This window comes from Leucopleurus acutus (genome assembly GCF_964270905.1).
Source record: "Leucopleurus acutus genome assembly, chromosome: 16".
Classification (NCBI taxonomy): domain Eukaryota; kingdom Metazoa; phylum Chordata; class Mammalia; order Artiodactyla; family Delphinidae; genus Leucopleurus; species Leucopleurus acutus.
The window spans coordinates 8,297,774-8,322,793 of NC_139158.1; the positions used below are offsets into that span (position 1 = coordinate 8,297,774).

The 25,020-nt window shown below is 60.5% G+C and overlaps 1 protein-coding gene across 2 annotated transcripts; it reads right to left on the reverse strand.

Moving 5' to 3' along the window:
• Window positions 1-415: 415 nt before the first annotated feature.
• Window positions 416-23,170, reverse strand: RASA4B (RAS p21 protein activator 4B; the record flags this gene model as incomplete). 2 transcript variants are annotated; one of them, XM_082858028.1, is made up of 21 exons in its annotated part: window positions 828-1,055; window positions 1,181-1,245; window positions 2,572-2,692; window positions 4,487-4,622; window positions 5,851-5,988; window positions 7,646-7,815; window positions 8,053-8,197; window positions 8,787-8,924; window positions 9,153-9,345; window positions 9,600-9,712; window positions 10,044-10,108; window positions 10,425-10,575; window positions 10,827-10,944; window positions 12,253-12,344; window positions 12,567-12,698; window positions 13,280-13,361; window positions 15,463-15,592; window positions 16,735-16,796; window positions 17,294-17,407; window positions 18,801-18,857; window positions 23,106-23,170. In XM_082858028.1, the coding sequence occupies 21 exons, from the start codon at window positions 23,168-23,170 to the stop codon at window positions 934-936; spliced, it is 2,409 nt and encodes an 802-aa protein (XP_082714154.1). In that variant the 3' UTR covers window positions 828-933. The 2 variants fall into 2 exon arrangements, with proteins under 2 accessions (XP_082714153.1, XP_082714154.1); XM_082858027.1 differs by having other exon boundaries at window positions 416-1,245.
• Window positions 23,171-25,020: the final 1,850 nt, after the last annotated feature.

Below are 25,020 nucleotides of genomic sequence, written 5' to 3' on the forward strand. Positions count from 1 at the left end.
AAAGCTACTGTGTACCTAGGGATGGATTCGGAGGAGAGTGGGGAGGTGATGACCAGAGGAAGCCTTGCTTGGGACGAGGGGGCTGGCGTAAGGGCCACTGCCAGGGCCAGGCCATGTGGTTTGAGGTTCTGAACCTGCCCCCACTTGCAGTCTTCAGGACACTTGGAGGAAGGGCCTGTTTGGGGGCTGCCAGGAGGGGCCAGCTGGTGAGACACATCAGGCTCTGTAGCCTGTGGGAGACGGATGAGTGGGACCCAGGGGTGTGGCAGGGACAGCAGGTGGGAGGAGAAAGCAAGTCCCCAGGACGGGGGGAAACAGAGCAGGGGCAGTGGGGATGCGCAGAGACTGTGCTGGCGGCCCGGTGCTTGGCCACCCCCACCCGCAGCTGACCCCCATCTCGAGATCCCAGAGCCTCCACAGTCATGGCAGGTTTATTGTGGGCAACAGAGCGTCGCGATGCTCTCCCAGGGAGCACAGCTGTGGCCACGAGGGGAGCAGGGGTGGTGGTGGCCAGGAGCAAAGGGGGTGCTGAGGTCCAGGCCTCCCTCCTGCCTCTCTGGGTCCAAGAAGCATCAGTCCATCTGGGTGTGGACCACCCTAGAGGGGGCTTTCTAGCTGGGTCCACCCTGGGCAGGAGAGGAGGGACCCTGGGGAGTCTGGGCTAGTGGCAGTGATGGCTGTGGGGTTGGCGGGGAGCAGCCAGGCCTCACAGAGGAGCAGGAACCCCCGAAGTCCCCTGGAGATGTCAGGTGGGTGATGACGGGCCAAAACCGTATCAGCTCTGGATTTCCGGACCCCCTGGCTCCCCCAGCTCACTCAGCCCAGGAGAGACCCAGGCCGTGCACCCCAGTGAGAGGGACCGAGGTGAAAAGCTGAGAGTGCACGGGGGTCTCCCAGCACCTGGCGGGGCTCAGCGCATCGTGCGGGGCGGCCTCATGTCTGCAGCTCCAGGACGCGGCTGGGCTCCAAGGGGGGGGAGCCAGCTGGGCTGGACCTATGGGCCTCCCGGAGGTCCTGCAGTACCTGGAGCAGCTGGGCCACTGGGTCCTCGGGGGCTGGAGGCAGATGCAGGATGAGGGCAGAGCAGGTAGGGTCGCGCCTGTCTGGAAGGCCGGAGGGCCCCTGGGAGGGAGGCCCCACCCACCATCCCCGACAGGGGGCTCAGGTGGGAAGCACCTACCTCCTCCGGGACCCGTGAGCACAGGGCCTGCCTCTGGGTCCGCACTCAGCTGTCGGTGCTTCTCCCTGTGGGTGAGGACAGGATGTGAGGGCTTCTGGTGCCCTCGCCCAGAAGGCTGGGTGACCCAGGGTGGGCCTCCTGAGCTGGAGGGGGCTCCTGGGGGCAGGGGGCTGCTTCAATGTACAGGAAAAAGTGTGGACCCAGGTCTCGGCCCCCGGTCGCCTCCCGCTTCCGCCGTCCAGCCTCCTCCTCTGGTCCCCCCCCAATCCTCCACCTCAGCAAAGGTGGATCAGCAGAAGGCACTTTGGAAACCAAGCTTGAACCGTGTCACTTCCTTTTCAGAGGGCCCTTGGGGAGAGATGCAAGCGGGGCCTGAAAATCCCCTCGTGTTACCTGGCCACAGAATGAGTTTCATTCTTATGGGAACAGGAGACAGGGACATTTTAAGCACGGCTCCTACCCGGGGTTCACCAAAGGTCCCGGGGTCGCTCAGGTACAATCCTGTGCGCTTACTCGGAGGGATGGTGGGCAGCCTCGCGGACCCTGTGCTTGAAGCTCCTTATTTAGGAACTCTGCTGGCTCGGCGCCTTGACCATCTCCCTGATCTATTCTGGATAAAACAGATCAAACTCCTCCTCGTCAGCTGCCTCCTAGGCCCTAGAGGGTCGTCTGACCCCTGACCCCTCTGCTCACGTGCTTCTTCCGCTCTTACTGTACGAGGATAAGCCTGTGTTGTTTAGGCCACCAAGCGTATGGTAATACGCTACAGTAGCCACAGGAGACAAACCCTAGGAGAGCTGGGGAGGAGGCAAGGAGGATGCGCGGCGCCCCTCCAGGCCCCGGGGGCAGGGGTGTGGGAGAGAAAACTGCCCCCTTTCGAACAGACTCCGGGAAGCAGTGCTCTCAGGAAGCGATGGCTTTAAAATATCCCTGTGCTGAACCCGCACCCGACCAGAGATTCTGAGTCAGTGGGGTAGGGCCCAGGCATCCTGTTTTTAAAAAGCGTTCTGTGTTCGCTAAGCTGGAGCCAGGGCTGAGAACCACTGAATTAAGTGAGTTGGCTGAGGGCAATGCTGGTGCTCTGAGGGCACCAAGGGAGGGCTGGGCAGATGAGGGGGCCGGGCCAGCCGGGGGCACGGAATAGCTACAGCCTGACCCTGGGCTTCCACCTTCAACCTAAGATGAGCCAGCCTCATGCTGCAGAGATCCAGATGCCCTCCGGTGTGGCTGCCACAGGCAGGAAGGGGCAGAGCCTGATTACGAGGGAAGAGACCAGCCACTGCGGAGGGGCCCTGAGCCCGAATCCCGGCTCCAGCACCCCCCAGCACATCCCCCGGGGCTTCCCAGGCTCTGCCGCGTGGGACTCGCTGCCCCTGCACAGGCCTCCTCACCGCAGCGTGGCCTCTACGCCCAGCAGGTGCCGGTAGATGAGCTGAGCCTCCAGGTCGTGGTCGAGAGGGTCATTCCACTCCTGCAGGGTCACCCGGGACCGCGTCTTGTCGCAACCCAGATCTGGGGGCAGAGAGAGGACAGAGTTACAGGCAGGCACTGTGAGCGCTTATGTCCAACTTCCTGGAATGCAGATGGGGAAACCGAGGCCTAGAGAGGGCAAGGGACGCACTCAGGGGCCCCCAGGGCGGAGCTGGGCTGGGGGCACAGCTGGGAAGTCTGGCCCAGGGCCTGCCTGTGGCTCCCCACACTTCCAGGGGGCAGCCCCTCATCTCTCTCGGGTTCAGCTCCTGAGCCGTGACTGCAGGATGTGGGAGTTGTGCAGAATACAACTTAGGGAGCTGGACCACTTTCTGGAAGATTCCTGCCTGGAAGGAAGCAGGGAGCAGCCTGGAACTGTGAGATCATGGTGAGGGGAGCCGGGGTTTTGTGCCTTGGAATGAGCCGGCCCTGCCACGTGCTGCTTTACAACCTTGGCAGAGACGCCTGCGTTTGCTAAGCCTCGGTCTCCTGCTCCACAAAATACGGCTGCCCAGCCCTGCCTCGTAGCGCCCTGGGGAGCCCCACTGCACCGATGACAAGGGTTACTGTCACAAGGCTACAGCCAGAGGCTGCAGGTCAGGTCAACCAGCCAGGGACGCCCTCGTGACAAGCTGCCACTGCTCAACCTCAGAGCCAGGGCTGGGCTACAGCAGGTGGGCCAGCTTCTGAGGGCCTGGACCCCACCGGGCTCGAGGGTCAGCCTGGCCTGCAGGCCAGGGGCTCCAAGTGCTGAGTCTCCTCTGTGACTGGGGTGCAAGAATTTTGTAAAGCAAAGGGGACTTCCCTGGTGGCACGGTGGTTAAGCATCCGCCTGCCAATGCAGGGGACACGGGTTCGAGCCCTGGTCCGGGAAGATCCCACATGCTGTGGGGCAACGAAGCCCGTGCGCCACAACTACTGAGCCCGTGTGCCACAACGACTGAAGCCCGCGCACCTAGAGCCCGTGCTCCACAACAAGAGGAGCCACCGCAGTGAGAAGCCCGCGCAACGCAACGAAGAGCTCGCCGCAGCTAGAGAAAGCCTGCGTGCAGCAACGAAGACCCGACGCAGCCAAAAATAAATAAATTTATTTTAAAAAAATTTTGTAAAGCAGATAGGGATAAGGAAGGAAGATCTTGAGCATTCTAGAACTTTACTGTCCAAGAGGGTAGCCACTAGCCACATGAGGCAATTCATATTTAAATTAATTGAAATTAAAATAAATTCAAAACTCAGTTCCTTGGCTGCACTAGCTACATCACCAGTGCTCAATAACCACATGTTCAGGCCCGGCACGTGCACAGTATTGGACAGTACAGATACACACCATTTCCATCATCACTGAAAGTTCTAGGAGAAGTTTCTCTCTGCCATCCCTCCAGTGCCCAAGGCCCAGGGTGCCCCCAACTCACAGCTCCAGTATGGAAATATGCAAATTAGGGGGCTGTCTTCAGCCCTCATTAGCAAGGAATTCCTAAAGTGTGTTCCTTGGAACACTGGTTCTGCAAGAAGCTCATTCACTGGGCCAGAAAAGTGGTCCCTGGCAAAGGAATTTGGGAAGTGCTGGGCTACATGGTGTCAGGTATGGGATTCTAACTCATTTTCAGGCCTCCTCCAGGGCCTCTGAGGTACCCACATGCATCACACACATCAAGTGGCATTTCCCAAACCACCTGGTCACAGGACCCTTTCTGCCCAGAGCACCTGCGGGGCCTGGTTGGCCTCAGGTGAGTGCCCACAGGTGCCCAGGTAGCTCCCCGCCAGGCCAGCGAGGCGGGGCTCCAGGGGCCTTTCGGGGACAGACGCAGTGCCATGGGGCCCTGGCCTCCATCCCACCTGTCTTGTCCCTCTGGTGGCAGCAGCTCCACTTGTCCCCGCGGAAGACTCCAGGGTGGTAGGAGCCTAGCAGGCCGGTGTTGTTGATGCTGACCTTCCGCAGTGCAGACAGCCACTGGTTCAGCTCGTTCACACACTACAGGGGGCGTGGGGGGTGGGCACTGATAAGAGGTCACCTCCTCCAGGAAGCTCTCCATCCTTGAAGCTGTCCTGTCTCTCAGGACTACACAGTCCCTGTGAGCCCGCTCGGCAGCTTTGGGTGAATTAGGAAAGGCTGCCCTTTCTCCAGACGGATGCAGCCCGCAGCTGGCACATGGCTTGGTGAGCAGAGTGTGGGCTGGATTTCAGCCACCACTGGCCCCCTCGGCCATGCCCGTGGGCAATCCACAACCTGCCAACTATATGTGGTGGCTCTGCTGTCACCACTTTTTCCCTGTGGCTCTAGACTGACCCAACAGGGAGTCCTTAGAGGTGGGGCCCGTGGGATGGGTCTGTGACCTCCCACCCGTGCGCCCAGGACAGTCACTCGGGGGAACAAAGCACGCCCCCTCCCACTTCACCCTCCTCCTTGCTCAATGTCCCTGCTCCGGTGCTGCCTATCAGAGGTCCTCCCTGAGCACCGCTTCTGCTACACCCTCACTCTGTCCTTTCCCCGTCTCTCAGTCTCCACTGGTTCCCGTTTGACATTTTAAATATTTATTTATGGGTCCATCTTCTCCCCTGGGATGGAAGCTCCACGAGGGCAAGGACGCTGTTTTGTCTGCCACCGTAACCCCACCATTTAGAATAGTGCCTGGAACCCAGAAGGTGCTCAATAAATATTTTTTAGATGAATGAATGAATGAATGAGTGAGTGAATGAATGAATGAATGAATGAGTAAATGAATGGATTAATACGTGAACAGAGGAGAAAGGGACTTGAGAGTGTGCACCCAGAGCCACACACTCGCATAAGTGTGTGACTGTTATGTGTAGATACACACACACACACACACACACACACACACACACACACACACACACAGAAACACACAAGCAGCAACTCAGATACTTGGAAATACAGTTGCCAAAAACATGCACAATGTGAAGCTTCAAGACGTGGGGACACGCCAGTCCACGCACCGGACCACACCCAGACCTACGTGCGGGTGCCAAAGCAGGGCCACGCAGAGACATGGGCACGGCCTCCCAGGCACCCAGCCCCCAGGAGACACACACGCCGCACTCACGTCAGATTTCACACCCCTGCTGTGCCTGACACGGCCGACAAGGGGTGGGAGGCTCACTCGATCCTCATTCCAGCCCACCCAGGCATTCTCCCACAGTACCCCTATTTGCAGGTGCCCCCTCGGCCTGGCCCACACCTTGCACTGCAGGTAGGCGGTCTGGGACCTGCCCGCGTCGTCCGTATAGATGACCTGCATGACGTGGGGGCTGCCGAAGCTCTTCTCCTCCACCTTTTCTGCTGCCCGGATGTGGGCAAGCTTGATGAGGGTGCTTTTCTGGGCGAGAGGGGGAACAGGGGAGAGGAGGCTCAGGGTCCTAGCCGGGGTCACTCCACTTCCTATCTCTGGGCCTCAGTCTCCCCTTCTGCAGCATCAGGGGTTGGTGTTGGGGATCCAGAGTGCCTGCCCTCCCAGGAGCCTACTCTGAGAGTGACCTCAGCCAGGACAGAGCGCAGACACATGTGCCTGGCCTCTGTGGGCTCCCAGCAGTCCTGGGAGGTCTGAGCTTTAGCAAAGGGCCAGGAAACGCAGCTTTCCGGGGCTGGAGAGCACTGCCTGCTGTGGACCAGGCCCTGTGCCTTTGCACTTATTTTCCCAACTCACCTTTGTTCTCGCAGGCCCTAAAGGTCACATCCCACCTGCCAGACCCTGCCCCACTCCTGCTGTCATCGAATTTGATGAGATACAAATGGGACAGACAGAAGCTCTGGACCTAAAACGTCCATGACCCTGAGGGACTCCCAACCTGCTAAAGCTGAACTACGCTGCCAGCGCCCAGACGCTGTTCTCCTTGCTTCGGGAAGTCACCAGCGCCCTTCAGCATCCGAAGGACCAGTCCCCACGGCCCTCAGGCATCCAAGCTCACCACCCCTGCTGGCCTCAGGGACAAGCAGAGAGGGGCAGTGCCATCTCTTGGGAGGAGTGGGGAAACCTGGAGGGGAGCCCTGAGGACCCATGTCTGAGCTGTCTCTGGGTGGGGCTTCCCAAAGGATAGAAGGGACAGTCCAGAGGAGGATGTGCTGCGTGTACTGGGGTGTCTGCTGGAGATGAGGCAGAAACGAGGCAGTAGTGCGGGCGGTGCTGCACAGGGGGATACACGGGGGTGCCCAGAGGATGGCACAGCTCCGTGCCTAGGAGCGGAAAGGGGCCCAGAGCAGGGTGGGTAGCCAGGCTTTGCCCAGGGAACCCGAGGGCCGGGCAGCTGCCCAGAGCGAAAGAAGCTGGAAAGTGGGAGGCCTGGGCTGAGGGGCCACCTGAGCTCCTTCACTCCCTCTGCCCCCACCCCAAACCGCACAGGGCTGGTTGGGCATCCCTGGAGACCTTCCCCCAGATCCTGGCTGACTGGGGGTTAGGTTGGCCCTGCTAGGGGGTCAACAGGTCCATTCAGGAAGTATGCGCTCAGCCCTTTTTGGGAGCAAAGTGCTCAGGAGAGGCCAGCCCAGGGGACGTAGTGTCTTCAGTAATACCACTGGTCTAGATCCTGCTCTGTGCCAGGCTCTGGACCCTTAGAGAGCTCATCTCATCTAATTCTCAACAACCTGGTAAGTAGGAACCATTATCTCCAATTTACAGGCCAAGACACCAAGGCTCAGAGAGGTTGACACACTTCCCCTAGGTGCACAGGGCAGGAACCCAGGACGCCTCTCAGCCCCTCTCTGCTTCCCTGAGCTCCCAGTGCCCCATCTTCCTCATGCACCTGACCTAGAAGCCAGGGCTAGACACTGCAGCCGCTGCCCACACCAGGACCCCCTGAACAGAGGACCTTCTTTCTCACGGGTCTTAAGTGACCTTGTGGCTGACACCAGGAGCCTGCATCTGTCTGGCTTTCTTCTGATCCCGGTGGACCCTGGGATGGGCTCCGAGGAAGCGAAAGGTGCCTCCAGGGTGTTATAACCCCTCAGAGTGCTGCTTGCCCTCATCCTTCCTTACCCACCTTGGAGCTGGGTGTCTTGGCAAAGCTGAGGGCCTCCGTGGTGAGGGAGAAGTGGAGCTTCTTAAAGGAGGAAGACATGAGGGGGCCCTTGCCCTTGGTCCTGTGTATGAAGAGCGGCCCCTCCTTCACCAGCGGCGCCTGCAAGCTCAGGGCCCGCTGCAGGTCCAGCTCTGTAGGCCAGGGAGGGAAGGTGACAGGTGAGCCCAATGGAGGGGAAGGAAGGGCGGACCGAGGCCGGGGACTGGGGCGGAGCAAACTTCAACAGCAGGTTGTGGGTGGAGCTGCGAGAGGCACTGAAGGGGGCGAGGCCATGGGACGGGGGGGGGGGGGGGGGGCGAGGCCATGGGACGGGGGCGGGGCAAACGTGATCGGCGGGTGAGGGCGGGGCCGCACGGGGAAGCGCTCACCCTCTTTCTCCTGGATGTCTACCAACTTGGTGATGAAGTCCTTCAGCTGGGCCACGCCCTGGCGCACCGTGGGCTGCAGCGGTTCCATCCAAGCCTCCTTAGCCCTGGAAGCTGGTGTGTCCATGTTGCCCACATTCTGGACCGCCTGGGGGTTGACAGCAAGAAAGGCCAGGCTCTGCTGGGTCAGAGGCCGGGCCACTGCCGCTCCCCCCACCCCCACCCAGTCTGTACTACTCCCACTGTAGACACGGAGGTTGAGATGGCCCAGGCTCTGCTCACGGGCCTACTCTATCCCCACTGGGGGTCAGGGGTGAACGATCACAGCTTGAGACCTTTCGGGGACTTACAGTTGAGACCACTTGGGCCCAACCTGGTGACCTTCCTCTGCAGATTTAACAACAGATTCTGCTCCACTGGGTACCCTGGCCCCAACCTGGTGCCAAACACATAAGTGCAGTCTGGGAGTGAGTAGATCTGGGGGTTAGAAGACTCCAGTTCACCCCTGACAGGCTGTGAGGCCTTGGGCGACCTCCTGCTGTGGACCTGTTCCCTTATCCATGAGACTGGGTGACCATGAGAAAGCTCTGTAGACTGTGAAGCGCAGTGTCACATGAGGGTACCGTGGCCTGCCACAAGGCTTTCCTCGAGCCAATGAGGAACACACGGCAGTCCAGGCAAGGACCCCTATTCAGCAGCCAGCTAAGCACCTCCCGCCAGCGTCCACAGTCCCGGACCTTGGCCAGCAGGAGCAGGGTGCGGCTGGTGCGGGCGTCCGCGTGCCGCTCCCGCAGGTGGAAGAGCTTGGGCGCCATGATGGCAGGAGAGATGAAGCGCAGGCACAGGAAGCTGGTGACGGCGATGAAGGGCACGTTCTGGAGGGGTGAGCGAGCGTTGGGGGCTGGACTCCCCTAAGCCTGGGCTCTGACAGCCCCTTTCCCTTTGGCGCTGTCCCCACAACTCCGCATCAACTTCCCACCCCGGGCCCCAGCCCCGCCCTCGGCTTCTAACCATCAGGCCCTTCCTACCACATCTTGGGGCTCCACCACTTCTTTTCCCCCCACTTTCTCCCCTCCGCCCAGTCCCACCGGCAGCGAGCGCACCTCGTCCTGGGCGCTGGGGAAGCGCTCGCGCACGCGCCGGAAGAGCTGGCGGAAGGTGGCGCGGACCACGGCAGGGCATGCGCGAACCGAGCGACTGAGCGAGCTCAACAGCGTCCCCAAGTGGGCGCGCAGCGTCTGCGCGCTCTGCTCCAGCACTTCAGCTTCGGTCTGCGGGCGGTGCAACCCGGAGCACCTGAGTGAGCCCGGGGCAGACCCGCAGAAAGGTCGACGTCAGCGCTTGCACTCATGACTCGGACAGGGGCACCCGGAGACACAGGCGTAGAAAGACATCAGCCAAGACAGGGACACAGAGACCACGCCCAGGTGGGCAGTGCGGACGAAAGGTAGACCAGGCAGAAAGAGCACTTAAACACACACTTGAAGAAAGGGCCTGACTCCCCGCACCCCCCCCCCCACCGCGCCTTCAGGGATCACCCCTGGCCTCACCCTACATCCTTGACCTCCACCTTGCTGGGGTCCAGCTCCACGTACTTCTTCTCCTCAAACACCCTGTCAATGATGGGGCCCAGGACGCCGTGCAGATACCGCATTCCAGCCACCTGGGGGCCACCGCGAGCCGCATTGGTCCCATCTCCCACCTCCTGCTGCCCGCTATCTTCCTCGCAGCTGGCCTCCCAGCCACCTCGGGCATCTATCCACCCAGGATAGAGCCAGGCACACAGGGGAAGGTGGCTCAACAAACTGCAGCTACATGAATGAATGAATGAATGAATGAGTGAATGAGTGAATGAGTGAATGAAATTCTTATCCTTAAAGGGCCCTGGACGGGAGACAGAAGAGTCAAGTTTAAGTTTCAACTCTGTCTCTTAGCCTCTCTGAACCTCAGTCTCCTCATCTATAAAACAAAAACAATATACTATGCAAACTCACCTTCAGAAAAGACTCCATGGACTTGGAGGCCAGAGAATTGCTTCGAAACAGGGTGTTGGCCTCACCTACGAGCAGAGGTCCCCAAGGGTAGGGGGTTGGCAGAGGGACAAGGCTTTGGGGAGGAGGATGGAGGACCTTGGGGCTGGGGGCTCTGTGCTGGATGCTCAGTAAAGAGCCTCCTGGCCACCTCCCAACCCAGCACCCCACCTCTGCCTTTTGCTCTTTCTTTTGCCTCCTAATCTGACCCTTCTCCCTCCTTAATCGGACCCATCAGCCTCCTACAGGAGGACTTTGAGGTTTCTCTCCTCCCAGCATCCCTGGAGTCCTGGGCTCTGGTCCCCCACCATGCCCTCAGACCGGCCACTCCCTCCCAGGCCTCACTGGTGCGACCCAGCTCTAGCTGAAAGAGCAGGTCCAGGAAGTCTTTGGCCAGTCCCTGCCCCAGGAAAAGCTTGAGCAGGGTGGTGGCCACGTCCTGGCGGCATTCCGTGCTTGTCGTCTCCTCGATGAGTAGGATCAGCTGCCCTGGGCTCTGCGGGAGGCAGCAAGGAGAGGTGCAGCTGCAGGACGCACAGGGGAAGCCAAACCCTTCACTCTGAGGACCGCAGAGGACCATGGGGAAGGGGGGGCACTTTCCCAAGGGACGGAGGGGCCCTGGGCACTGGCTGGTGCCTTACCATCCTGACAACTCAGGTCTCTGCTCTTCAGAGTGGGTTTAGAAGGACAGGGAGGACACACGTACTGTCCCTGGACCCTCCCACCTTCCCCCAGGGGCCCGCTCACCTGGGTGCCCAGCTTCACCTCATGGCAGAGCAGCTGCACCAGGGGCTGGTAGCAGCCGGAGGGCAGCACCATCTCGTCCCGCAGCCGCACCTCCAGCTGCAAGGAGCCCAGGTTGCCCCTGGAACGGGCAGCCTGTGACCTCTCCACCAGGGACCCAGGCTGCCCGGGGCCGTGCCCCCTTCCCCACTGCCTCCGTTTTCCCTGCGGTCTCTCCGTGCGTGCCCTCCACCGTGGTTCCCTACACTGCCTCCCCTCCCATCTTCTGCCCAGGCTGTTCTCTCCGTTTGGAAAGCTTTTCCTGCCTCCATCCTCCATCCGTCTTCAAGGCCTGGCTCCCCGCCACCTCTAGACTCCTGTGTACTCTAGGCTTCACCCATGTGGACTCTCCAGCCTTGAGCCTGTCAACTCCCAGAAAATAGCTCCCGCATGTATATATTTTACACTGGAAGCAAATCAGATCCCCAAGCTTCAAAACAACCTGCCAGGGGAAACTGAAGCTCAAACAGGGTAAGCACCTGGCCACATCAGACCTAACTTCCAAGCTCCCTTGCTCTGACCCTTCTAGGGGAGGCTGATGACCAAGGCTTGACAGTCTCTACGGCCCCCCGCTACCCGCAGCACAGCACGGCTAAGTGACACGTGGCTTCTAGAAGCCATCAAGTCTGCCGTGGCTGGTTCTGTGGAAATGCCTTGGAGCTGGACACAGGCGTGTGCCCAGCCCCTGCCCTGCTGAGGGTGGGGATGGGGGGGCCTGGGGCCTCCTGTGGAGAGACAGAGCTGAAGCATCCGAGGGGGGGGACACTGCTGGTCCTCCACTTCCGGGCTAAGTAGTGGGCAAAGAGGCCAGAGGGCTCCCTTGATAAGGCTGCCAGATTTACCAAAATAAAAATACAAGACACTCCAATAAATTGAGTATTTGTAATATAAGTTTGTCTCAGATATTGGATGGACATACGCTAAAAAATTATTCAAGGTTTATCTGAAATTCAGTTTTACTGAATATCCTGTATTTTATCTGGTAATCCTATTCCTGGAAAATTGGGAGGAGCTATGGCTCAGGGACACTGCCTCAGAGCTCTGGGGACTTGAACACTGGGCTAAGTAAGGTCTGCAGAGAAACCCTTAAAGGGAAGGTATCTGAAGGCTTGTTCTAGAATCTGCCAGAAGACAGAAGGCAGGAGACGTGTATTGCCTTGGAGCTCTGAGGGCAGGGCTGAGTCCAGGACTGTGAGAAAGAGGGAAGAGGCGGGATCCGGCGAGATGGAGAAGGATGCTGGCCTGGTGGGCGAGGGCCACAAGAAACCTGGGGCGGCATCACCCACCCGTTACCAGCACACCTGTCTCCCTGCTGGCGCCAACGCTCTGCCTCCTGGGGCCCAGAGCCCGCCAGCCCTGCCAACCCTGCCACCGAGCCACGGGCACTCACTCTTCTCGCCGACTCTTGGACTGGTCGGGCTGCAGCCGGAACCAGCCCTCCTCCTGCTGGGCCGCCCGGAGTCTCTGGACATTGAACACCACCTGGGGGTGGGGCAGAGGCGTTATGGGTCGGGGGACATCCTGGGGCTGGGATCCTCAGGTCTCTTCCTTGCCAACTACTGTTCTTTTAAGAGGGGGTACCTTCCGAGGGTCCCTGAGCGCCAGTGGCTGGCTCTGGGGAGTCCCGGGCCTCCTGGGGATGGCCGGACAGGATGGCCGGGAGGGAGGCCGGGCGGGTGTGGCCTGAAGGGGCAGGGTGCTCACTTTGCCCAGGAAGTCATTGCGGCTGACAAGGTCCCAGTCCCAGGCCTCCACACACAGCGCCTCCGCCGCCCCCTCTTCCAGCTCGAATTCAAACGTCTCATTCCAGCGTGGGTAGCGTGACTTCTTCACGATCTGCCCAGAAAGGGGTCAGCGGGGGCAGGGCTGATGCCATGCGGCTCCCCAGGCCCAAGGACAGACCCCCCCACACCGCACCTTCCCCGCAGGGGTCCTGATGCAGCTTCTTCTCCTCGGTCCGGGCAGAGGCCCCGAAATAGCAGAGGTAAAAACTTCCTGTCCAAACCCCTACTCGGTTCTCAAGTGGGGAAATTGAGGCCCAGAGTGGGTAAGGCACTTGCCCAAGGCCACACAGCAAAATGGTAGCAGGTTGCACTGAGAACCCCGGTCTCGACATCCTCCCCGCTCAGGACTGAGCTCACCACCCTGGCTGTTCCCCAGAGGTGAGAAAAGTCGCGTGGGCAGCTGTTGGACTTTGCAGATTAACCGCAGGTGGGCTGTCTTGGCCCATCTGGGCCAGGAGTGAAAGGCGGCTGAGGCCACAGGAGCTGGCACCAGAAGGGCTTGGACCCACCGTGCACTCTCGGAGAGGTGGTCCCGCTTTTCTGAGCCTCCTCTGTAAGACTGCAGGCCCAACCTGACCTCCCAGGTGATGGTGAAAACCCCCCTGCCCCCTCCCGGTCCCCCAGCCTCCTCACCGAGGTCTCCTGCGTCCGGCCGTTGTAGCGCACTCGGACAAAGGGGTCAGATGCACCATTCCGGTCCTTGGGGGCTAGGTCCCTGCGAGGGAGGAGAGCATCCACTTGTCACCAAGCGTCCCCTGGGCTAACACCCCGCCACTGTGGGGTAACCCCACGCCGGGCTGGAAAGGCCTGGGCTCATCCTGGGCCTGGCCAGCTGGGTGGCTGTCAGCCTTCCAGCCGTTCCCACCATGGTCACCCCATGGACCCCTGGGGTGGGGGCGTCCTCCAAGGCTCCTTCTGACTCGGCCGCTGCAGGTCGGCCGCTGCACCTCCTCTGGCGGGCGGGGCAGGCAAGGCAGGCTCAGCCCTGGGTCAGCCCGGGCCAGGGGCGCCCCCCCTCCCCCTCCCCCTTTCCAGGGCAAGGGCCACCTCCCTGAGGCTCCGTTTCCGCATCAGTAAAATGGAGAAGATAATCCCTTGAATTGAGATGATGGGCTTCTAGAAGGCCTGTCCCCACAATACCCCCCTTACTTGAGGGAGGCCTTGGTGGGCGGCCCCGACCACCATCCTGCCCTCTCTCCACAAACGGTCCTTTAGGAAGCCCAAGGCTGGCCGCGGTGCCCCCAGCTTAGAACCCTCTGGAAGAAACTCAAAGCCCAGCCCCATTCCCCTCCCTGGAAATATTATTTTCTGCTCTTTTCCGTCTTTTCCATTTTATGCCTCTCGTGACTGCTTTTCTTTCCTCCTCAGAACTGTCTAATAAAATTCCAGAGTTTCGCCTTGAGAATCTGCCCAGAAAGATGAGGAGGAAATGTTCTGTTTCTGCCACGAAGGCAGCTCCTTATGGGGGTTGGAGCCAAGGAGCCTGGGGGACGAGTGCCCTCACACGCCAGACAGAGGGCTGACTGACCACTGCCCTCCTCTCCCACCCAGGCACTTGCTAAGAGGAGGCCGGGCTGGCCCAGCCGTCGTGTCCCCGACAGTCTGGGCAGCGTGTGTGCACGTGTGTGCGTGTGTGCGAGTGTGCGTGAGCGTGTGAGCATGCGGGTTACAGAGAGCCTGGCCCGGGCGAGGCTGAGGAAGGAGGAAGTGGGTGAGCAGAGGCGTGGATGGCCCGCGAGGATGACAGAGCGTGAGGGACGTGACTGTGATTCTGCCCAAGGCCAAACCTTTTCCAGCTGGCCCTGCCTCTTCCACATACCCGCCCCAGGACAGAAAATAAAGCCGGTGGAGCCGCAGGCCTCATGTTCAGGAGGGAGGTCTTCCTCCCAGCGTGGCCAGCCACCCCGCGGCTCCTCCACAGGTGGCGCCTCCAAGGGACGCAGGCGGAGGCTGGGGGCCACCGCCTGCTCCCACCCCAGAGCCAGGCAAGCAGCCGGTGGGGGTGAGTTGGAGCCAGACAGGAAGGTGCTTCTCATGGAGTGTATGTGACTCACACTCAGGCCCAGGTGGGAGTGGGGCCTGCAGCTAAAAATACCCTGCTAGGGGTGGGGGGTTCCCTGTCACAGGTGACAGGCCCATCTTCCCATCCAAGTCGCTGTCGCTCCTGGAGAGAACCCCGCCCCTCCCATCTGGAGGTTTTCAGCAACTCCTTCCAACCCCCCCCCCACCCACCTCACAAGTGGGGCCAAGTTCATATTGAAGATAAAGCCAGGGAAGCCCAGTCTTGGCACTGGGGCTGTATGATCAGGGTTCAGGGTCCCCTGTCACCCATCACCCCCACTGCTCTAGGATGCCTGAATTTCCAGCATTAGAACATCATCCCTTCCCCTAAGAGACACAGCCTCCTGAGTGGGGTCACCTGGGAAACGCCTTCAGGTCAGAGAAGCTGCCCCCATGTGCCCAAGAGCCCGCTGTCCAGGGAGGAGGCATGGGGTCAGGAGGCGGACTCGGGGAAGAGGAGGCCCAGCGTCCACAGTGGATTTCTCTAGTTGTTTTGTTTGTTTGTTTGTTTGTTTGCGGTATGCGGGCCTCTCACTGCCGTGGCCTCTCCTGTTGCGGAGCACAGGCTCTGGACGCGCAGGCTCAGCAGCACGGCTCACGGGCCCAGCTGCTCCGCGGCATGTGGGATCTTCCCGGACCGGGGCACGAACCCGCGTCCCCTGCGTCGGCAGGCGGACTCTCAACCACTGCGCCACCAGGGAAGCCCGGGTTTCTCTAGTTTTGTGGGGCCCACTGCCTGGTCTCCCAGGGCTCACCTGGCCTCCAGCACAGAGCAGCGCAGCCGGCAGGCCTGGGTCCCCAGCACCACTTCCAGCCGCAGGTGGATCTCGCCCTGCACCTCCTCATCAGGGTCGACCTCCGTCAGATGGGCCCATCCACTGAAACCTGAGGGGCCGCGGCTCAGCCAGGGCGCTGGCCCTTCTCTCTCAGCCCCTCCAGGCACCACGGGCCCCTGCACAGGCCCCTCGGAAGCCTGTCAAGCTCCCACGAGGCAGGGGCTGCTGTCCCCAGTGACAGATGGGGAAACTGAGGTTCAGAAGCTGAACAACAGTGGTTAGAAGAGCCTGGGTCAAAGTCCAAGTCCTCACCCTTGGGCCACGCTGCATTTGGTGGCCCTGACCCTGACCCATCCTGGGATCGGCCTCTCTGCCTCAGTTTCCTCATCTCAAAACAGGGGGAGAGTGGCTCTCGCCCAGGGGTGCTGGGAGGAAGGCCTAAGCCCAGATGGGGGTGCGACGAGGCAATGGCATCATTAGGGCCACTGGCCCCCAAGGGGCTGGCTGGGGCCACAGGCAGGACGGGCCTCAGGCCTGGCAGGGGCCAAGAGGCTCCGTGAGTCAGCAGACGCCCCTGCCCCCAGGCCTGCCCCAGCCTCATGGACAGGAGCAGGTGTGTGCCGGGAAGGCCCCTTGAGAGTCACAGGGGCTCCGGCAGCAGAGTCTGAAGCATCTCAGAGCTCCTGGTCTGAATCTTCATTGGCAGATGGGGACTCAGTCCAGAGGAGGCAGCACCACGTCACACGGTGAGGCTAAGGCAGGGCTGACCCCTCCAAACAATGTCCGCATCCCCAGAATCCTCCAAGGCGCTCTCCAGCCTGGCCCCGCTCCAGGCCGACCCCTCAGACTTAGGACACTAGGACCCAGGCTGAGGGGACCCCGTGGGGTACAGAGCCAGCCAGATTGGGAGGAGGGGTTCCCACACCTGGGCCATGCAGCACAAAGAGGCCCCTTCCTCTGCCTGCAGAGGCCTCAGATTCCACCACTAGCAGCCCCTCTTTGCCCTGGGGGGATGTGGTCCCAACTGAGGGTGGGGAGAATGGGGCACAGAGGCCGGGGTGCAGGAGTTGGAGAGGGCCACAGGCCCTTCTGGGGAGGGTAGAAATGGCTTTTCCTGAGCATGGGGGCCTGAAGGAGCCCAGAAGAAGGGTCTCATAGTGGAGGATGGGCCGGGGACTAGGCAGACAAGTGGGGGGCCAGGGAAGGGAGGCCAGGGGAGGAAAAAGAGTGGGCTCCCTCCCGGGATCTTACCCTTAGGGTGAGTAGCCAGGGTGTCCCTGGTAAGGCAGACCTTCCCGATGACGTCGTCCCGGCTGGAGGGTGGAGAGGGAGCCAGAACTGGGCGGGGCTCGGTGCGGAGCCCAGGACCCCCTCCCACACAGGTCGGAGCCCCTGGCGGGAGCAGGGAGACTGACACTCCAGTCACTTACCGGAGCCCACGGAGCCAGACCCATGACCCTTCTGTAGGCCCTCTCATGGGCATGGGATATGTTTCCGCACGTGGACTGACACACATGCCCACAAACATGCCAAGCTCTTCTCTCCAGGGGCCTGTTTCCTAGCTTGCATCCCCGCGCACACACAGCCCGGTGCACGTGCACACGCGTGATGTGGTGGGAGCACAAGGAATCCACACACACATACACAGACACCGCACATCCAAACCCTGCACCTTCCAGATCCCCCCGGGCTCCCCCTCCCTCCAGGCTGTAAAGAGGATGCCGTGACCAGCAGTCCCAGCAGTGAAATGGGCCAGAGAGGGACAAGTGGTGGGGTCTGGGCCCCAGCTGAGGACTGGGGTTCCACCCACCTGAGGGCATCCTCGTCCATGACGTAGAAAGCCACCGAGTGGAAGGTGGGCAGCAGGTGCACCTGATACTCCTCGCCCCAGAAGGGGCACAGGGTCTTCCACACAGTGGCTGTCCTGCAAGAGAGGACCCTCAGCACTTGCCTGGGCCGCCCGCAGGCCCCGGGCTGGGACAAGGCGGGGCTGTGTGGCTTGAGCCCACCTTTCCCCACAGCTGCCTCCATTCCCGGGAGAAACTGCTCTGCTAGGTGATGATTCTCCCTGTCCCGGACCCACCGTCCATCACCAATCATTCCCTCCTGACCTTCCTCTCTGCCCTGGGTGGGGCACAGGCTGCATCTATCAGGCCATTTTCCATTGGGGGAAACTGAGACCAGAGTTGGCAGTAGCTGGCCTCAGGTCACACAGCAGGACAGTGGCAGAGCCAGGACCAAAGCCTCCCCCTGGCCCCTGATGCTGGACAGACTCACTGTAGAGGCAGGGGGATGGCCAAGTTGACTCTGGAGACAGAGTCCTCCTGGGGGCTCTGAGAGCCAAGGTCTGGGTCCTGACCCACAGAGGTCCTGTATGGGCAAAGCCTCACCCAGTTCTGGCCGAACCCCCCAGGACAGAACCTTCATCACATAGGGCTCAGCAGGGTATGTGGATGCGGGGAAGCTGCAACTCCCCAAGGACCCAGATGAAGGCTCAGGGGATCACCTTCATCCCAACCAGTTCTTGGACAGGTCACTTGAACTCTGGGGCCTTGGTTTCTCTGTCTGTCATTGAGACAATCAGAGCATGCATGTCTCCCCCCTCATGGTGCCCATGCTCAGGAGAGAATCTGGAAAAAGGCGTCTGCAGTGAGAAGAACTGTGTACGGCAGCCTTGGTTCTCAATCAGCAGAGGACACCCAGATGGGCAGAAGAGCTGAGCTGAGCTTTGGCCATGAACTCTGAGGCAAAGGCCTGAGTGAGAGAGGGGACCAAACAGCAAAGACCCTGCCGGAATCATGGAGCCCATGGAGAAAGGGATGCCCAGGGGAAGCGGCCCTTCTGGACAAGTTAGTTCTTCTGTAAACAGGATGTGACCCTATTGTACGGAGCTCACTGGAAGCATTGAACGGGCTGGAAAAGGTTTCTCACAGGGCCTGGCAGAGACCACATTCCCTAAGTGACGGCTGTGGTAACTAGTCATCATCATCTGTCCCTTCTGCGGGTTGTAAAGAGTGACAGAGTCGGGAGAGGCCCTTGCCTGAGCACCCAGCCCACGGTAGATGATCCCTCCATGGGCGTTAAGGTCAGCAATTAGCAAGACTAGTGGGTCTTTCTTACCTCCCAGCAGGCTGTTAGGGCCTGATGGGCTCCAGGGGATCAGATGCTCCAAGCCCTCGCCACGCAAATTTCACACACACACACACACACACACACACACACACACACGCGTGCGCGCGCCAGATGTATGAGTTCAAACGGGCCCGGGGGCAGCCCATCTCACTCACCCTCGGGTGGGGGTGGGGCGAGGGCGGTACCTTATGATGGGCTCGTGGTCCACCTTCACGATGCAGTAGGGATCACTGCTGCCCGTGCTGCAAGAGACAGGCGGGGAGGGGCTGACTGATGGGGGGGCCGGCCGTGGGCACCCCTCCTTCCTCCTCCAGGGGCTCCCAGCGACCCCAGGAAAAAGACAGTCAAGGCTGAGGCACCAGGTCCTGGGCTGGGACCCAAAGATTCCTCAGGCAGGAAAGTACCTCCACCCTCAGTCTGGGAGGGGGCTGGTGAGGCAAAGGCAGGATCGTGCGGCAAGGCTCCCCTGCCTGCTGCTTCTCCAGCTCGGGCGGGTGGGGGGGGGGGCGGGGGGGAAGGTGCTTCTCCTTCCTGCTGGCTCCCACAGCGCCCCCACCCCGCCCCGCCCCAGCCAGGGAAGATAGAAACAAGTCACAACAGCCTACCCCCAGCCAAGTCAGCCCCTCACTCTCTCCGCTCAGACTTGCTTCCTCCAGTGCCTCCCGCCTGGACTGTCTTCCCACTCCTCCCAAGACCCCTCCTCAGTCCCCTTCACTAAGAGCCCTCTCCTGTCCCAGAGGCCCGGAGTGAGGGCTCCCCTGCCATACCCCTGCCAGCCCCCTCCCTGGCACGTTTCCCTCCATCCCAGCACTGCTAGCTGCCTCCCCTACCCGTCTATGAGCTACCTGAGCGTGGGGACCACTTCTGTGTTGACAGGATCCCTTGAGTGTTTGTTGGATGAATGAATGAATGAACGAATAAAACCATTGGCCTCAAGCTCCCAGCCATCTGGAAAAGAACGAATGGGCCAGGCAACCCAGACCGCTTGGTTCCTCCTGTCTCTGTTGGTGGGGAATTGATTCCTGGGGTTGAGGGCAGCACCGGCCTGGCCCAGGGCCACTGTTGGGCAAGAAGCGGGGGTGGGGGGGGTGGGGGGGTGGGGGGGTGGGGGGGTGGGGGCGGCCTGTCTTCAGAAGTGCCCTTCAGGCCTGGCATCCATAAAAAGGAAGTGTATTTGCATGTTGGAGGTTGGGGAATTCCAAGCCCAGCTTCCCTTCTCAAAAGGGGATCTTCCGGCAGAGGAAGCTACTGGAGACAAACATCTCCAAAGGTTCTCCTTACACTGATGGGAAATGTCTCCTAAGACTGGGCACTGCCCACTGCGCAGCTCAATGAATGAATCCCTACTGAACAGTGAGGTTTGGGGCTCCTGTTGCAGGCGGGGTCACTGGGGTGGGCAAAGGCCTGCAGGCAGGAACAGACCTGCAGGGCAGCCATGAGCTGGGGGGCTGGATCAGAGGGGTGGAAGGGGGCAGTGTCAAGAGTGGGCTGAGCCCAACTGTGGCTGGCCCAGCCTGGCTCCTTGTGGGGCCTCTATATTTGGGGCCTTGGCAGTCTCCAGGCTGTGGAATGGGGAGGATCAGGGTAAACCCCAAAATAGCCCCGGGCCCGTCCCCAGGGCCACTGGGCGTGGGAGCCAGTGGGTCACTGGTCACCATGAGACTCAGCTCCTGTATGGCTGACCCAGGCACCCAAGGATGGGAGGAAGCATGACAGAAACAGGTGGGCTCTGGAAGCTGTTGGTGATAGGGTGCACAGCTGTGCTCTGTGCCCTTAAGGGGACTAAAAACCTATGAGTGGAAGTGGCCGGGAGGCAAGTGGTCACTGTGTGATGACGCCCTTCCTCAGAACTGCCTCAGTCAAGATGGGTCACCATGGATGGAAGTGAACTCCCCGTCCTCAGAAGCATGCAAGTCCCAGCTGGAAGGGATGCTGCTCGGGAGACAAGCTGGGGCTGATGAGGTCCAGTGGGGCAGGCTCACCACCCCCCATGCCTCCAGCACTTGGGGAGGGTCTCCTGTGATCTCCAAACCCCCGCCATGCCTGAGCCAACGCTCTGCGTGGCATTTGCAAGGCTTGGTCCCCACTGAGCGCCCCCCGGCAAGCTTGCAACCTGGGTCCAGCTCGGTTGGCCTGTCAGCAGCAGACTGGGTTTGAATCCTGACTTCTCCCCCTACTGGCTGTGTGGCCTTGGAAAAGGACTTTCCATCCTGAGCCGCGGTTTCCCCATCTACAAATGGAGCATATCTACGTTATAGGGTTAATAAGAGGATTAAATGGGAAGGTCCTGGACACATCTGAATCTCCCCTACTGTGGACCAGGCGTCCCAAGGGACCTGGCATGCCAAGACGAATGAGTCATGGTTCCTGCCCTTAGAGTCACGTGGTGCAGGCAGCCCACGAAGAAGCAATTGCTATCAAGGGCTTCGTCCTAATTCCAGCTCACCCGAAGTGCCAGAAGGCATGGAGCAGGGGCAAGGAACCCTGCCCAAGGGCACCAGGGAAAGTCCTGAAGAGGAGTAGAAGTTTGGAAGAGGTTTTAAAGGGTGAATAGGAGTTTTCCAGTGAACCCTGAAGGGGAGTCCTTGAAGGCAGAAGACTCACACATGTGCAGAAGCAGGGCTGTGAAGGCCAATAGCCCAAATGTGAGGGGCTGGGGTGGCGGAGGTTCACAGCTGGATTTAAGAGATGGTTGACGGTCAGAGCTGTGCACACCAGCCTCTGTGCGGAAGGCAGAGGAAAGGAGGTAGGGGGAGGTGAGGAGGCAGGAGGGCAGGGCAAGGAAAGAGATTCTGGAGGCAGAACGCTCAGAACTTGGGGGCCCCTCCCCTGGGGATGGAAGCACCTGGTGGTGTCCCTCAGCTGTGCAGAGGCAGGGCTGGGCAGGGAACCCGGCACCATGGCTCCCAGGTAGGCAGAGTCCACAGTTTCACCGCCCTAGGCTGGTGAAAGCCTAGAGTCAGGCACTAGGGCCAGCGCTGCAGGGATGGGGAGGGAGGCAACAGATGGAGGGGCTGCTCCTCCCAGGCGCCACCAGCCAGAGGAGGCCAAGCTGACCTAGATACCAGTGCCCGCATGGGGGGCGCTTAGATGCTGGGCCTGGAGGCCGAGACCCTTCTCAGAGCTCATCTGCCTTCCCACCTGAGAGACCACATTCCCAGCTCCCGCCCCAACTCCCCCCCACGCAGCGAAACCCACCTTGAGACAGCCCGCCCAGCACCCTCCCTCACCCATTGCCATGGCAACTGCTGAGCCAGGCCTCCTCAGGCCCAGGGGGCCTTGAACTGGAACTGCTCATGGCGCTGAAAGTGCTGGGAAACTCACAGAGGCCACTGTGCGCGTGAGGGAGATGCCCTTGCCCCGTCCTCCTGCACCCCACTCCCCAGTCCACCACCTCTCTGCATCCGGGAGCTCTCTGAGGAGCCCGGGGGTGGGGAGGCTGCCAGACTTTGGACCATATGCTGCCTCCGGCTCCCCCGTCCCCGCCCCCTCCCCTAGGCAGCCAGTCCCCTCAAGCTTCGTACTTTCCACCGCTCTTATCCGAGAGGGATTCCCACCTCCAGTTTACAGCAGGGAAACTGAGGCTTTGGGGACAGTGAGCTGCCTAAGGCCCGTGCAAGGGAGCCAGTGATGGGGTTGGACTGCTCAGCTCTGGTACCTATTGAGGAGGGTGGGGGCTTCAGAAACCTCCTCAAACCTGGCCAGGGGCCAGGGAAGGTCCTAGGAGTGCTTGTTAGGAGCCCTAGACTCAAGGCCTTGCTCCGCCACTTGGAGCCAGCGTTTCACGTCTCTGAGCCTCGGTCTCCACATCTGTAAAATGGAATGGTGAGAACGACCTTGCTGGGTGGTTGTGAGGATTAAAGGCAATGGCTCAGGTGAAGCCGAGGCTACAAGAGCAGCTACTACCCAGCCACCCCATCCTGCACCGGTCCCAGCCTCCTGACCTAAGGTCCACTCTTCAGGCCAGGCCCTCCCTTCCCAAATGCACAGCAGGAAGCCCCAGGACAGCCCCTGGGCCCCATGGTGTTTCCCGTGCACTCCCAGGTACTAAGGGTTCCAGAACTACTGAGGAAGACCCCTCGTTTCTAGGGGGGCACCCCACACCCTCCAGCCACACCCCGCTCCCCCCCCCCGCCGGCAGTGCATGGAGACAACTCCTTTTCGATGTCTCCCCCACGCCCAGCTCCTGTCCTATCAAAGCCCCTTCCCCTCTTGAGGGGCCGTTCTCTCCCTCCCTATTCACTAAGGCCCCTTACGGATCCCCGCCCCCTCCCCAGACCCCGGCCCTTCCCTGTCACCCCTGTCCGGTGCTCGCAGCAAATCTCACTGTCCCCATTTCCCTGCCAGTCTCCCACTGCAGCCACACTCGCCACACCCTCACCACTGCTCTACTTGTGGGCGGGCCGTGTGGACCCCAGAAAGGTCAGGCAGGCATAAGGGGCAGCGCCCCTCCCCGGAAAGTTGGGGTTCCCTCCTCCGGCCGCGCTCACATGTCCTTGGCGGGCAGGTTCTTCCCCTCCACGATGCGGATGAACAGCGAGCTGCGCTTGGCCATCGTGGGTCCGCGACGCGGGGTCCTGGCACGGGGGAGCCGGACGCCAGGGTCCAGGGCAGCGGCAGGCGGCGGTCTGGCGGGCGCTGGACTGGGCGCAGGAGGGGCGGGCCCCGCTGGGCCTGGTAGGTAAGCGCGGGGGCGGAGGAATCGCTCCCACTTCATTCACCCCGCCACCGCCCCATGTGAGGAGGGGGGGACACAGCGCCCGGGAGGACCAATCGGAAGCCGGGGCTCCCCGGGGTGGGCGGGGCCGGCCCGAGCCGCGGCGCTCATTGGGCACCTGGGGCGGTTTAGGGGAGGGGCCTGCGCTGAGGGGTTGGGGATCGCAGGCTGGAGCTGAGCGGCGTTGGGCGCCCGTCTAGTCTAGTGGAGCCGTAGGGCCCCCGGTGGCTTGCGCCACGGGTCCTTGTGGGCGGCGGGCGTGGTCCGAGTGCCTGTACCCAGGCGCTCAAGGGCTGTGGGCCCGAGTGTGCTCTGGGAGGCGTGAGCAAGTGCGGGATGCGCGGGGGGGGTCGTGAGAGGAGGATAGCCCTGGCCACCCGAGGCTGACGCTTGGAGGCCCTGCAAAGGAGTAAATTGAATGGATGAAAAATCGGATGAACTTAGTAAACAATAGGAGTGTTTGTGTTAGAGTTGCGTGGACCCAGAAGGAGGTGAAGCCGGACAGCTCAGAGATTTGGGGGATCCAGAGGTGCGGGGGCCAGTCTGAAAGACCTGGATTATTTGGGTGAACCTGCTTGTGAGGAGGGAGCTTTCGCAGTCTCACCTCGTTTACGGCTTTTACATCCCCTCAGTGGGAACCTGGATGAGGCGCTCAGGTTCAGAGAGGGGAAATTACTTGCTGGAGGTCACACAGCTGTCCCCTGGCAGGGCTAGGCCTGGCTTCCCCAGAGCTCCGTGACTGAGGGCCTTTCCACAGGGGGCACGACCTTTCTCCCAGACTTGGTGTCTAGAGCTGAGTTTCTAGAATTGTCCCCCTTCCCAGATCTAGAGGTCACAGTCCGGGGCTGGCACAGCAACAACTGGCCCTGGGCAGCTGGCTCCTGGTGAAGGTATTGCCCCAAGCATGACGGCAGACTTGGGTCCTAGCCCCAGCCCCACTACTCCCTTGCTGGGTGATGCTGGGTGGCTCCCTGAACCTCTCCGAGCTGGTTCCATTTCATCACCTGCAAAGAGGGAGCAGTGACACCTGCCCAAAACACCCAGGACACACTTCGTGTCGGGGTGCCTAGCAGGTTCTATTTCCTATCACATTTTGTTTTCTTTTCCTATTTTGTTATTTATACACTACATGCATGCTTTTCCAAATTCAGAAGGCATTGGAGGTTTACAATGCCTTCAGTGAAAAGTCAGTCTCTCTTCTCTCCCAGCCACTTCCACTCCCCTGAGGCAGCCACTATTCCTGATCCCTTGTGCATCCTTTTGGACAGTCTCTGCCTACAGTGCATCAGTAAACATGTGGTTTTCTTTTTTTTCGTTCACACACAAATAGTAGCTTAGTGGTTACACTGAGAGTTTCACTTTTTTTTATCTTGGAGAGCCGTGCATATCTGTACACAAAAAACACCCTTGTTCTCTTTGCCGCTTACCCAGTTTTCTGTTGTGTGGAGGTACCATCCATCATCTCTTTGATGTCCCCTGCTAGTGGATGAGCAGGTTGCCGCCATCATTTGCTTTCACCGAACAATAGCATGGCTCACATGTCATTTTGCACGTGAGCAAATGTAACCAAAGATAAATTCCTAGAAATGGAATCCCTAGGTCAGAAGACATGTGTGGACGGGACTTCCGTAGGATGTGCCAAATTTCCTGCTGCAGTGGTGGTTTCAGTGCACACAGCCATCAACATA